General features: G+C 48.3%; 1 protein-coding gene across 1 annotated transcript in view; it reads right to left on the minus strand.

The window, feature by feature from the left end:
• The window catches only part of SNRNP200 (small nuclear ribonucleoprotein U5 subunit 200), a 73,030-nt gene that overhangs the window by 26,978 nt on the left and 31,211 nt on the right, over nt 1-14,841 (minus strand). Inside the window, exons 16-26 of the mRNA XM_069766616.1 lie at nt 14,602-14,725; nt 7,781-7,930; nt 7,593-7,703; nt 6,832-6,963; nt 6,347-6,535; nt 6,003-6,200; nt 5,753-5,905; nt 5,553-5,633; nt 5,376-5,459; nt 1,490-1,596; nt 1,294-1,412 (exon numbers count right to left, since the gene is read on the minus strand). Coding sequence (XP_069622717.1) covers nt 1,294-1,412; nt 1,490-1,596; nt 5,376-5,459; nt 5,553-5,633; nt 5,753-5,905; nt 6,003-6,200; nt 6,347-6,535; nt 6,832-6,963; nt 7,593-7,703; nt 7,781-7,930; nt 14,602-14,725 — 1,448 coding nt within the window. The remainder of the gene's footprint in view (nt 1-1,293; nt 1,413-1,489; nt 1,597-5,375; nt 5,460-5,552; nt 5,634-5,752; nt 5,906-6,002; nt 6,201-6,346; nt 6,536-6,831; nt 6,964-7,592; nt 7,704-7,780; nt 7,931-14,601; nt 14,726-14,841) is intronic.

Genomic DNA, 14,841 nt, shown 5'->3' on the forward strand with positions numbered 1-14,841 from the left:
TACTAACCTACCTTTGCCTGACATTGCCATCTCCGTGTGCGGTTCCACCATTACTCCAAAGCAACATGCCCGCTGCCTTGGGGTCATCCTTGATTCTGACCTTTCATTCACCCCCTACATCCGATCACTGGCTCGCTCTTCTTACCTGCATCTCAAAAACATTTCTAGAATTCGCCCTTTTCTTAATTTCGACTCTGCAAAAACTCTGACTGTTTCACTTATTCATTCTCGTCTGGACTATTGTAACTCTCTACTAATCGGTCTCCCTCTTGCAAAACTCTCCCCGCTCCAATCTGTCCTGAATGCTGCAGCAAGGATCATATTCCTCACCAACCGTTACACCGATGCCTCTACCCTGTGCCAGTCATTACACTGGCTACCCATCCACTCCAGAATCCAGTACAAAACTACTACCCTCATCCACAAAGCACTCCATGGCTCAGCACCACCCTACATCTCCTCCCTGGTATCAGTCTACCACCCTACCCGTGCCCTCCGCTCCGCTAATGACCTCAGGTTAGCATCCTCAATAATCAGAACCTCCCACTCCCGTCTCCAAGACTTTACACGTGCTGCGCCGATTCTTTGGAATGCACTACCTAGGTTAATACGATTAATCCCCAATCCCCACAGTTTTAAGCGTGCCCTAAAAACTCATTTGTTCAGACTGGCCTACCGCCTCAATGCATTAACCTAACGATCCCTGTGTGGCCTATTTATAATAAAAAAAAAAAAAGGTTCCTCGCATCATGTTCTCATACACTTTATGCAGTATTAGCCCTCTGTGTCTGTACTGCTACATACTGGTTCATGCAGCTTTACATGAACACCTGAGCCTTACACTATAGCTGGTCCGAATAACTAAAGCAATTGTTACCATCCACCTCTCGTGTCTCCCCTTTTCCCCATAGTTTGTAAGCTTGCGAGCAGGGCCCTCACTCCTCCTGGTATCTGTTTTGAACTGTATTTCTGTTATGCTGTAATGTCTATTGTCTGTACAAGTCCCCTCTATAATTTGTAAAGCGCTGCGGAATATGTTGGCGCTATATAAATAAAATTATTATTATTATTATTATGTCGTTAGGAAGGAGAGGGGTGGAAGCCCTGCATTACATACATCGTCACCTTTTCATCTAAATAGGTGCCATGTAAAACTACATGACATATTGGCCACCTGAATGTTTTCCTACTAAAATCTGCCCCCCATGGCGAGTTCTGGCAGTGGGATCCATGTTGGATGCATTCTGGAAAGTGATTGTTCAGTCAAGACTTGTAAATAATATATTTCCTCACCTATCTCATTATAATTTAAGTCATACAGACGTTCGAAGGGGAAGTTTTTCTTTTCTATTTTCTTCACCACTTCCTCTGGGAGCTTCCTGAACTGACGAAGGGGACACATGGACTGCCACCTGAAAATAGAGGCAAGTTCAGTGCTGTAAGTGTGCGGTTAGAAACTAGATATTTAACATACCGGGGGGTCACTTACATCCTTTTATCTATCATTTTGCAGAGATTCAGAGTTTTGTCAGTGAGTTGTGCCCATCCTCGGTTCAAAACGATTTCAAATATTGCTCGCATGAGACGTCCGGCAGACTAGAATTGAAGAAAAAAACATCAAGATGGAGAAGTACATGATAAGTAGTGCATCTCATAGTTCTGTAGTTTAAAGGGAACCTGTCAGGTCCCCCATGCCCTGCAATCCAGCACCATTCTGCCATGTGTGATAGAACTCCCTCCCTATTCAGCCCTGTATAACACAATTCAGATACATAAATTCTTTATCAGTGAGTGTATACTGCTGAGGAGGAGCCATTTTCCCTTTTGCAGTGTCTAACTCCAAGCGAAAGCAGCATACACACCCATGGTTTCCAGCGTCCCCAATGAAGCGATAAAGAAAAGCATTTATAACAGCAGCAGTATATACCCACCAACAGCCAAAAGGCTAATCAGTTTAGCTTAGTGTCAGTGAGAGGGGGACATGGTTCTTTCAATAGATCCATATTTATCTCGATTTTCGGCGTTTTCCCACTAATTATTTATCTTTTCCAGAAGGTCTTCTCTTCAGTAACCTCTTGGAGGGAAACAATATGAACAGTCATTCTGTTATCCCATGAAGAGAGTACGGCATGGCCTGACACCCTGTATCCTCATCAGTCTATCCGGCAGGACCCCAACACACGAGATGGGTTAAGGTGATCTGGAGGACGGTCCTGGCCCCCCACACCTGTCCTCACCTTCCAGAGCCTGACGGCGTCAGGACGTCCAGATACAGATGTTTGGAAATCAGTTTCGGTCCTTCCATGATTGGACATCTGAGGAATCAGCTTCAGGGATGGAGAGGTAATTTTTCTCCCACAGGTCTCTTCCCCCCCTGTGCAGACAGCAAAAAGCAAGGCCCTTCCTTCCGGCACTGTCTTTTGACCTCTGCGCCGCTCTTCTCCCCTCATCCGGCCTCTCTCCTTACTCTAGGCCCCAGCTTTTATTCGGCCCCGCCCCTCACTTTCTCTCCATCATGCATGCTTTCCTGGCGCAAAGATTCCCCTCTTTCCCTACCATCCTCATCCAATCACAACGTGCCTTACTCCCCAGAGGCACGGTAACTCGCCGCACCTTTTCTAACACCAAATCCTCCTCATCGCCATTTTCTCCCCTGATGTCAGCTTTACACGCAAAATGAGAAAAACAGCTGCTGTACCACATTGTTTTGTCCAGGTCCCGGCTGTCTAGACGCTCTGTTTTCCTCGACTTGCCATTCAACCCCCCCCCCCCCCCCCCTTCACAATTCAGTTCATAAAAAAATAAAAAAAAAAGTTTCCTACGTGGGCAGGCACAGGGAACGAGCAGCACAACAGGGACCGGGGGCGCAGGGTTACAGTACCACTACCTTTGGGGCCCCCATGCCGTCCTCCCCAGTTTCATCAATTATTGTTTTCCAATTTAGGCCCAGCTTCAGCGTGGCCTAACCTCGGCGGCTAGTTCCGTCCGTTCCCAGCTTCATCGGGCAGGTTTTTGTCCCACCCACTCCTCGGAGCTCCAGTGGTTAGCTCTGCCCCCTTTCCCAGCCTCATCGTGCAAGTTCTTTCTGCACAAGCCCCCCTTTCCTCCAGTGCCGCGGACACTCTGCGCACTTTTCACACTGCGGCCCCTCCTCTTCCTCCCTGTGGTCACCATTTGCCGACATCGGAACCTGGAAGGTGGCATCTCTCTGCAGGAAGTTCTGCATTTACTCCTGCAATTGTCCTGAAGCCAGACAGGACCTGCATCTTCCTGTGAGTAGCTCTGCTCTGCAGACTGACACTCTTCAGCTCATATCTTTCTGTCCCTTAACCTTCCGGCATTAGTTAGTGGATCTGCTTCTTATCATGCCTAATCCTAAAGGAGAGCGCTCTCGCCCTCCTGTTTCTTCATTCTCTGCTCGTCAGGCACTTTGTCTGCTCTTCATGTAAATGTAAACTCCCTTCTGGTCAGTACTCTCCCAGGCCTGCAGCAGCCCCTGCACCTGCTACCTAGGAGTCCGCTACTGTCCCAGGAGAGAGTGGTGCCCCTATAATCCCAGTGTGGGTTATCTCTGTCGTAATTTGTGACAGACCTCACCAAGGTGTCGCAGACCCTGGTGTCAGTTCTTGACAGATTGCCCCTTCCCACCTCCGCTGTTACTAGTGGATCGCAGAACTCATCGGCTCTACCTACCAACATGGGCCATAAGCGATCTAAACAGGAGCGTCGTTCTAGGTCTTCCTCCTGCTCCCACTTTCCCCCTGGTCCTCCTCCCGAGTCATGCGAGGTGGTTGTGGATGTACTGTCAGAGGATGACTCAGACCTGGATTCTGACCAGGCCTCTAATATGAGAGACATGGTCCAGAGCCTTTCTGGTTGCCATCACTTCTATGAGAACTAACAGCTCTCTTGTCGTTCCCCTTATCTAGTCTTCCACCAGGTCAAGGTAGTGCTACAGTCGATATGATCCTTTCTCCTTGAGATGGTTTCTGTGTTTCACCTCAATGAGGAGATTCTTCTTCCATCCCTTTCTCAGTCCCCTTCTCATTCTCGAGAGCGGTCTCTAAACAAACTGGACCTGGTAAGAGCCCTCCGTCTCATCTGACCAAGAAAGCAACCGTCAAGACGTGTGGACTCACTGCTCATATTTCCCCGAAGGTCCTCAAAGGTTTGGCTGCTTCCAAGTCTACCACTGCCTGCTGGGTTCGTTCTGCCATTCTGGAAGACTACTAAGGGCCAGAACACATCCACTTAGGGTAATAGTGCACTGCGCACAGCGCAGTGGGGGCCTACTTGACCGTCCTCCCAAAGGAGTCAGCCTCACAGATTTGCAAGGCTGCTATATGGTCTTCCATGCATACCTTTGCCAAACAGTTTTAAGCGTACCCTAAAAACTCATTTGTTCAGACTGGCCTACCGCCTCAATGCATTAACCTAACGATCCCTGTGTGGCCTATTTATAATTAAAAAAAAAAAAAAAGGTTCCTCGCATCATGTTCTCATACACTTTATGCAGTATTAGCCCTCTGTGTCTGTACTGCTACATACTGGTTCATGCAGCTTTACATGAACACCCGAGCCTTACACTATAGCTGGTCCGAATAACTAAAGCAATTGTTACCATCCACCTCTCGTGTCTCCCCTTTTCCCCATAGTCTGTAAGCTTGCGAGCAGGGCCCTCACTCCTCCTGGTATCTGTTTTGAACTGTATTTCTGTTATGCTGTAATGTCTATTGTCTGTACAAGTCCCCTCTATAATTTGTAAAGCGCTGCGGAATATGTTGGCGCTATATAAATAAAAATTATTATTATTATATTATTATTAAGTTAAAAAAGGTTTTGTAGAAAGGTCCTGCAAGCCGCAGTTGCCCGAGCTTTGATTTGAGGCTACTACTCTTATCCAGCCTTGGGACTGCTTTCGAACGACCCATGGTTTTTTATGTCCACCCATGAAGCGCTAGAGAAATGAAAATTTTGGGTACCTACCATAAAATCCCTTTCCTGGAGACTTCATAAGGGGGACACAGTACCCACCCTTGTTTATTGTTGGTTATGGTTATGTTATGATGGCTGTATACCTGTAGCTTCTCCTACTGCTTTTTCGCTAACTAATTAGCTTGTTACCAGTTGGTGGGGAGGAGATAACTTTTTTTGCACAGTGTTAGCAGCACACACCAATGGTTTCCTGTGTCCCCCAATGATGGCTCTAAGAAACTCGTTTTATGCTAAGCACCCAAAATCTTCATTTTAAAGCACTTAACTGAATTGGTGGGCATGGCAGACCTGACAGTTCACTTTAATTGTTAGGTCTTGTATTTTCTGGCTTCTAAAAAAGAATATGTTAAACATTAAGTAATGATGATACAGCATCATACCTGTGTGACGTACACCATGTCTGCCATTAGAGCAAACCCTTCTAGCTTCAGCTGTGAGATGTAGGCTTGGAGCAAGACATTGATCTAGGAAAGAAGAGCAACCAACCATTAGTTACTGACATTTGAGGGCGAAGCGCTGGGATTACATCAGAAGCAAAATGATGGTACAAGTCTCACTTTTGCACTTGGCTCCTCTATACTTTCTTTCACAGGTATCGGAACTCGTTCCAGAAGCTTTTGTAATTCCAGTTTCTCTTCCTGAAAGACAAAATCAAAATATAAAAAAAAAGTGCATAAAAACCTAATCTGCGTGAAAAAATGATGTTTCTCTGCACAACCTTATGGACATTGTCCCACTGGATTAAGCATATACGCACCTCTCTGACGGTGATGTTTTTGAACTCTGAGGACAAGGAGAAGACACGGAACAGCTCAATCTCGCTGAGGGTCGGCTTCAGGAGCTGATTGTAAGTCTGCACCGAATCGTTAGTGATGTAGTAGTGGCTTGCGATACGACCCAATTCAGTGACCTTAATAATATATATTAAAAAATAGGTCAATAATAGGATAAAAAGATCATTTAGTCTACTCATTCTGCCAGCATAAAGTCGGTCCTGCGTATTTTACCTGGAAATTACCAGTCTTCTTGTCATACTTGGCCAAATTGTTCTTGTCCAACATAAGAGCTGCTGTGTGGATCAAGTCTAGACGCCTTTGCTCGAGTAATGGATCAGATTTCACATCATCGTGTGAGATTCCGTAAAGATTGGGTGAGCGAAGCATCCGAATATACAGGTAGGTGTATCCCAGCCAGTTCACAGCATCCTAAAAACAACGAGGAGTGTTTAGCTACGGTTCTGGAAGCAGACGATGGAATAGTCTCATAACTCAAGAACAGATAAACCTAACCAGTTGCACTCGACAGCCTCTACACTACGAAGAGACAGGATTTTACAAAAATAAACAAGTACCTTAGCATTTTGTACATTTCCAAGGACCACCTCTGCGTTTAGCATGTCTGGGAGTTTGGCCACCATCTGACTCTCAATGGGCAGCTGCTGATTGAGGAGGGACAGATAATACTGCAGTTCCCCGTGTGAGGTAATGAGGATACCTTCACCTTTTGTGTCATACTGAGGACGCCCGGCTCTACCCAGCATCTAATGAAAAAAAAAAAATATATATTTTTTTTTTACTGGTCAGAATCAGGACAAACACATTCTGTTATTGTACGAGACATTAAAGCAAATTGTCATCAACAGTGATGAGCGAAGGAGCTGGGATAAGGTGCTATCAGAGCATGCTCGGGCGCTAACCAAGTGACTTTGGCATGCCAAATAAGACGTCCGAGTCCCGGGCTCATGTCTCGCGCCTGTTCAATAGCCGCAGTACATGCAGGGATTGCGTGTATCCAAGCACGTTCGCTCATCGCTCGTCATCAAGCATTAATACTGACTTGCAAGATATCCAGGGCTCCCAGCTCAGTCCATCTGCCTTTTTCTGGGCTGTAAACCTGAGTCCCTTTGATGATAACTGTATGAGCTGGAAGATTCACACCCCAGGCCAGCGTGGCTGTGGAGACTAGGACCTACAACCAACCATACATCAGTGAATTAGGACATTGGGCAGAATTTCACCATCATATATTACTACAAAGCATTATTTTGTGGAAGACTAAATTTAGGCTGCAGATTAAGCTGAATTAAAAAAAAAAAAAAAAAAAAAAAAAAAAATTATATATATATATATGTGTATATATATATGTATATATATATATATATATATATATATATATATATATATATATACATATATATATATATACTCAGATTTAACAAGTAATAAAACTTACTAATGTACTTTATTTATGAAAGCTACACCAGTGCAGCCCACTCTCCAAACAGAAAGGAGCTTTCTTATCCCTTACCGTCGGTGATGTACCTGCCGTGAGACAGATGCGTGTGGGTGTGTGTGTATATATACTTTCCATCTCTGTATAAGCTATGATGGAGGCGGGGGCTGGCTTAACTTAAAATGGGTCTGCCAGCCAGCCCCATAAGAACTTCAATGTCAGAAAGAGTGGAGAAGTGACAGATGCAGAGATGGCGACACTGGGGCATGGAAAGTGATTTTTATACACAAGGCACATGAGTAAGTTACGTGTCATTTTTCAGCACACGTAGGGACGTTTTATCATGCAATTAGAAGCATGCTCACCTGAATGTGCTTATCAGCAAATAGATCTTCCACTAGAGTCCTGTCCACACGACTCATACCTGCATGATGGATAGCAAATCCATATGGCAGGAGATCCTTTAACTCCAAATTCTGCAGAAATCACAAAATGCTGTTAATAAAGATTAGCAAGTAGAATATGGAGGAACAGTTAACGACGGGTAACTTGCCTTGCATTGCTCAGCCTCTGTACGCAGCACCTCAGTTGACGCAGATCCCTCACGGAGGAACAGACCTAATGTATCCTTCTCCAGGCACATATCTCTGATGGCTCGGGAGGTTTTACCAGTTTCTTTTCGTGAATGGACAAAAACCAATACCTGGGAATGGGAAAAGGTAACACTATACAGCTGGGAGTGATTGACAAGTCACACTACTTTCGGTGGGATTCACACATCCACGTATCATGGCCAGAGTGTGGACAGTCATGTACATACTGAGTGTGGGTCTCCTAACCTGAAATGAACACTCATATGCCTGGAAGGCTGTTGAATTTTGGTCAAAGACACTGATGGTCCGATCATCGCTGGCTCTACTTGGACCACGATACATCATTGTGCGACACCAGTGTAAGGGTAAGTTCACAAGTGGCATTTTTTAAGTGTTATTTTTTCTCCAGTAAAAATGCTATGTTTTACTGTAACAGCAATGTGAAGGAGATTCCAAAAATCTCTCACTTTTTCCCTTGCATTCTTTGAGCTGCTGAATGTTTTTTTTCATTTGCAGGATGTCAATTCAGAGTTTTTTGCAGTATTTTTCACCCATTCAAATAAATGGTAAAAAACCCCAAAACAAATTAACAAGTAACAAAAAAAGTAGCAAAAACGCATATATTTTACAAAGCATTTTTGATGAGACCACTAGTTTTTACTGCTGAAAAAAAGGAGATTTTTGTGTACTCACCGTAAAATCTCTTTCTCTTAGCCTCTAATTGGGGGACGCAGGACAATGGGTGTTATGCTGCTGTCCACTAGGAGGCAACACTATGCATGATCTGAAAAAGATTAACCGTGGCTATTCCTCTGCAGTATACACCCCTGGACAGCGTCAGCCTTCTCCAGTTTTGTGCAAAAGCAGTAGGAGGAACGTAACATGAATAACATAACCTTGCCTATAAGAAGGCAACTATGTACGAGCTCAAGAAAACAATATGAGAACTCAACAGTAACAACGGCCAGGAAAGGGCAACAGGGTGGGAGCTGTGTCCCCCAATTAGAGGCTAAGAGAAAGAGATTTTACGGTGAGTACACAAAAATCTCCTTTACTCTGTCGCCTCATTGGGGACACAGAACCATGGGACGTCCCAAAGCAGTCCCTGGGTGGGAAGCAATGGACGAATATTGTGTAGGCAGGCCCCTACACTTGTGTTCTGCAGGCGGCGGTGCCCCATCTACCCAAGCTCGCGTCAGCTGAGGACTGGGTATGAACTCTCTAATGTTTAGTAAACGTGTGTAGGCTAGTCCAAGCGGCCGCCATACACAATTCTTGTGCCGAATGGCCCAGGAGGCCCCTACCGCCCGTGTAGAGTGTGCCGTAATACCGGCTGGAAGAGGAGAATTCTTAAGGCGGTAGGCCTCTTGTATAGTGGATTTGATCCACTTGGCAAGGGTAGCTTTGGAAGCTGGCAGACCCTTGCGGCCGCCTTCCGGAAGAAGGAAAAGAGAATCAGACCTCCGGAAGGACGCAGCCCTAGACACATATATACGCAATGCCCTGACAAGGTCAAGCGTATGCAGAGCCTTCTCCACTCTATGAACTGGGACCGGACAAAGGGATGGCAGTGAAATTTCCTCATTGAGGTGGAAGTTGGACACAACCTTCGGAAGGAAGGATGGGACCGTACGGAGGACTACCTTGTTCTGGTGAAAAGCCAGTAAGGGCCGTCTGCAGAAGAGTGCTGTCAGTTCAGACACCGTGTGTAGCGAGGTGATTGCCACCAGGAAAACCACCTTCTGGGACAGAAGGCGGAGCGGGACCTCCTTAAGCGGTTCGAAGGGTGGTGCCTGCAATGCTGTCAGGACCAGGTTGAGGTCCCACGTTTCTAGTGGTCGTCTGTAGGGGGGAACCAATCAGGAAACCCCCTGAAGGAATGTCCTTACTTGCGGCTTGGTAGCAATGCGCCTTTGAAAAAGCACTGAGAGGGCTGACACCTGGCTCTTAAGCGAGCCCAGGGACAGCCTGGCCTCCAGACCCGATTGGAGAAAAACCAAGTAGTTTGGGTAAGGAATAAGGGAATGGGGTCTGGCTTCGAGATTCGCACCAGGTAAAGAAAGCTTTCCAGGTACGGTAATAGATCTTGGCAGAGGCTGGCTTCCGTGCCCTGATCATGGTCTTAATTACATCCGGTGAGAGCCCTGTTTGGGTTAGAACCCAGGTCTCAAGGGCCATGCCGTCAAATTGAGGGCCCCTGAGTTCTGGTGGTAGAACGGGCCTTGTAATAGAAGATCCGGGCGGTCGGGGAGGCGCCAGGGGACGTCTGCTGTAAGTTGTACGATTTCGGCGTACCATGTACGTCTGGGCCAGTCCGGTGCGATTAGGATGGTTGGAACTCCCTCTTGCTTGATCTTCCTCACCACTCTGGATATCAGGGGGAGAGGTGGAAAAATGTACAGAAGCTGGAACTGGGTCCAGTCCTGAACCAGAGTGTCTGCTCCGAGCGACCGCAGATCGTGTGTTCTAGCCATGAAGTTGGAGACCTTGGCATTGAAGTGGGATGCCATTAGGTCCACATCCGGGGTCCCCCAGCGATGGCAGATCTGGCGAAAAATTTCAGGATGGAGAGACCACTCTCCCGAGTCTATTTCTTGTTGGCTGAGGAAGTCTGCTTCCCAGTTGTCTACACCCGGAATGTGGACCGCCGAGAGAACCGACCCTGTGTCCTCCGCCCAGTGGAGGATGTGACACTTCTCGCATCGCCTGGGTACTGCAGGTCCCCCCTTGATGATTCACATATGCCACGGCCGTGGCATTATCCGACTGTATTCTGATGTGAGAGGCTGCCAGTAAGTGATGGAATGCCCTCAATGCCAGGAGGATGGCACGAATTTCCAGGATGTTGATGGGAATGGTCGCTTCCACTGGGGACCACTTGCCCTGTGGTGTAGGTGCACTGCACCTCAACCGTCAGGCTCGCATCGGTGGTCAGAACTTTCCATTGACATGTGAGAAAGGATTTCCCCTTTGCTAGCGAGGTTGGCTTGAGCCACCAGTGCAGGGACCTCCTGGTTGACGACGTTAGCTGGAACTTCCTGTCGAGAGAAAAGAGATTCCTGTCCCAGGACTTGAGAATGGCTAGTTGGAGAGGCCTGAGGTGAAACTGAGCAAATGGGACCGCTTCTAATGCTGCCCCCATCCTGCCGAGGACTCTCATGGCAAACCGGAGATCGAGGGGGTTTGCGGAGGAGGGTGCAAACTCCTGGGCGGAGAGCCAGTGCCTTGTCCTTGGGAAGGAGCACTAGACCTCTGGAAATGTTGAATAGCATTCCCAGGAAGGTCAGAGGCTGACTCGGGGTTTGTGATGACTTTTGTAGGTTGACTAACCAGCCCATGCGACTCAGTGTCGGTTGTGATTAAGACGCTGAGCTCGCAGCCCTTGAAGGTGGGAGCCTTGATGAGTAGATCGTCCAAGTATGGAACGACTACTATGCCTCTGGAGTGCAGGACGTCCATGGTGGCTGCCATGACTTTGGTGAACACTCTGGGAGCCGTGGAGAGTCCGAACGGGAGAGCCACGAACTGGTAGTGGTCCTGATCGATTGCGAACCTGAGAAATCTCTGATGGGCGGGTGCAATAGGTATATGCAGGTATGCGTCTTGTAGGTCTATGAAGGCGAGATATTCTCCCTTCTCCATGGACATAATGATGGACCGAACGGACTCCATGCGGAAGTGACAGACCCATACATATTTTTTTAGCTGTTTTAGGTCCAGTATGGGCTGTACGCTGCCTCCTTTCTTGGGAACTACGAATAGATCAGAGTAGAACCCTCGGAAGTGCTCAGCCGTTGGGACCGGTACTATGACTCCTGCTTGAAAAAGCGAGGACCGCTTGGTGGAACGCACAAGCCTTGGCTGGTGGTTTTGGGGGGACAGGGAGGAAGAATCGGTCCGGTGGCTTGGAATTGAACTCCATGTTGTATCCGGAAGACACTAGTTCCCAGAACCACCTGTCTTCTGTAATTGTCAGCCAGACTTGATGAAAGAGCAAAAGGCGGCCGCCTACGGGTGTGGTGTCTTCCGGAGCCCGTGAGTCATGATGAGGAGAAAGACTGAGATTTTCCTTCTCTGGGCTTAGACTGGCCTGCTTTTGACTGCCAGGTCTTGTCCGACCTTTGTGTCGATCGTGAGTTGTCCCTGCGTGGGGAATAGTTACGATTTTGTGCTGGACGCGAGACGGACCACCCCTAGGAGTTCCGAAAGGATCGGAATTGAGTTTGGTTACGCTTCTTGTAAGTGCGTTTAGGTTTCAGTTGGGGAAGAGAGGTACTCTTACCCCCAGTGGCGTTGGATATCTTTGTGTCCAACTGTTCACCGAAAAGTCGCCCACTGAGGTAGGGGAGGTGCGTGAGGGACTACTTTGAGGCTGCGTCCGCTTTCCATTCCCGCAGCCAGAGGATACGCCGAATTGTGATAGCGTTTGATGCTATCCCTGCTACACCCCTTGCTGAATCCAGAGCTGCATGAAGCATGTAATCGGCTACGACTGCTATTTGAACCGCTTGTTCCGACAGCTCAGGAGCGGATGCTTGGAGGCCAGCTTGTAAATTTTTGGCCCAGGCCAGAATGGCCTCGGCAGCCCAAACTGAAATGAACGCCGGAGCCAGGGATGCACCTGAAGCCTCGAAAATTGAACGAGCCATGCGTTCTACCAGTCGGTCTGCTGCGTCCCTGAGGGTTGAGCTATCTGGCAGTGAAAGGAGGGTCTCTGCCGCTAGTCTAGAGACTGGGGGGTCCACTTCGGGTGGGGCTGTCCATTCCTTGGTATCCTTCTGTGGGAAGGGTACCTCGCTTCTAGATATTTGCGATTAGCAAATTTTTTCTCAGGCTGTGAGAGCTGCTTTTTAAGGATCGCCTTAAACTCTGGGTTGTTAGAGAAAACCTTAGGCGGCTTCAGAGCTCCTTCAAAGGAAATCTTGTGTTCTGGGGCCTCTGGTGGCGGATCAGAAATGTCCAGCACCCGATGGATGGAAGAGATTATGTCCTCAACTAGCGCTGTATTGCTAGGGGGGATATTGGGATCAGGGACCCCTCTGTTTCCTTGTCGGAGTCACAGATGCCTTCCGAATCCTGTGTGTCTCTCCCTAGAAGGGGATGACCGTATGCTATGGGACGACGCAGATGGACTTGACCTATGGGTCCGCTTTCGTCCTGACCTAGACGTGGATGTGCCAGTGTCATCCTGTTCCTGAGTCAAGCTCTCCCTTTGCTGGGTAACGGTCATAGCCGAGGCACGACTCTGCAGAGCCTGAAGCAATGTGGAGGTTAGGTTATCTATAGACTGCATCATAGATTGCGACATCTGAGTGACCCATTCCGGCGTGGCATTAGACACCGAAGCATTGGCAGGGGCTTCTTGGGGCTCTGACACAGTAGTCTGAGTGCAGTCCTGGCAGTGCGGGTACGTGCTGCCACTGGGGAGAGCGGTCCTGCAGGCTGTGCAGAATGCATAATAGCAGTCCTGCCTGGTTCTCTTGGACCTTGAGCCCGGCATAGTGCACAGAGTGCAGAAGGGCTGGTTATGCAGAGGACCTTACAGGGGTGGCTATGCAGAGGAACCTATTTGGGGGCCTTATAGGGAATATGGATTCACAGACGAGTAAAAAAAACCCAGCTGTGATCTTACCCCACCAGTTTGCCCCTAGGTCCAGCGCCTAAGATCCACAATCCTGTGCCCCCCGGAGACTAGCTGGCCGGGAGATGCAGGGTTAATCCTTGTCCTGCAGCAGAAATGGCCACCGAGAAGAAGACGAAGGGGGTGGAGAGCTGAAAAAGGGCGGCAGAGCTGTGTAACAACGCGCCCTTTCTGTCTCGATCCGCCCCTCTATGACACTGTAGAGTGTCATATTTGTCATATGGGGGCGGCCGAAGCTAGGCCGAAGCTGTGGCCTAAATTAAATGCCTGATGCCCAGAAAGGCTCCAGCAGGCCGGCGCGAAAGTCCGGGAGAGGGTCGGATCTGAATCCGACCCCCCCCTGGATTTAAAGGCAGGATAGCGGTGGGGCTATAAACGGAAGGGGGGGCCCTGCGAGGGGTCCCCCTGAGGCACTATAGAGCTGGTGCTGCCGCATAGACAGGGGCACAAGGAGCCCTGTGTCTCTATTGTGCCATGCCTGCCTGCACTCCCCCCAGCCCCAACAGGAGCCCGCAGCTGGGCTGGGGTCCCTGGATGCAGGCGCAGTGTGCTGGCCCATGCTGGGAGCTGCAGAGTGCTGCCTGTACAGGCCCTACCTGAGGCGTCTCAACCTTATGCCCCCAGAGGGGGATTAGGGAGGGTGCTGCTGTCACCTTCAGGGGGCTTTATCCTTGCCTCGACCTCAACCCATAAACCAAAAGGAATTGGGGAAGGAGGGGGGTCTCGACTTCGAACCAGCACCCGAGGGACTGGGGAAGGAGCGACATTGGGAATAGCCATCCCAACTTCAACCGGGCACCCCGTAATAGGGGGCCGAGGAAGGAGCCATGCCGGGAGTCTCACAGGAGGCCCACTTTTCTTCATCTGTAATACCGTTGGAAAAAACGGAGTAAAAAATTTTTTTAGGTGTGCCTCCTATGCGACACTAAGCAAAAACTGGAGAAGGCTGACACCGTCCAGGGGTGTATACTGCAGAGGAGGAGCCACAGTTAATCTTTTTCAGATTATGCATAGTGTCGCCTCCTAGTGGACAGCAGCATAACACCCATGGTCCTGTGAACCCCAATGAGGCTACAGAGTAAAAAAATCAAATGCTGGAAAAATGCTAAGTGTGAACATAGCCCTAGTCAGCATACACACCTGGTTTTTCCCAGCATGCTCCATAATCTTCTCATAAACAATCTCATTCATGATCTGGAAACGTTTGATAGCCTTCTTTTCCGTGATCCCAACATACGTTTGCTCCAGAGGTACAGGACGAAAACTGTTTAAAAAAAAAAAAGAATGGATTATGAACCAGGGCAACTCAATTTAAAGGATGTAAAAAATATCAATGTTATAATATCGTGGCCTCGAATTACTTTACAAGCAGGACAAAAA

Source organism: Ranitomeya imitator, chromosome 4 (assembly GCF_032444005.1).
Source record: "Ranitomeya imitator isolate aRanImi1 chromosome 4, aRanImi1.pri, whole genome shotgun sequence".
Lineage (NCBI taxonomy): Eukaryota > Metazoa > Chordata > Amphibia > Anura > Dendrobatidae > Ranitomeya > Ranitomeya imitator.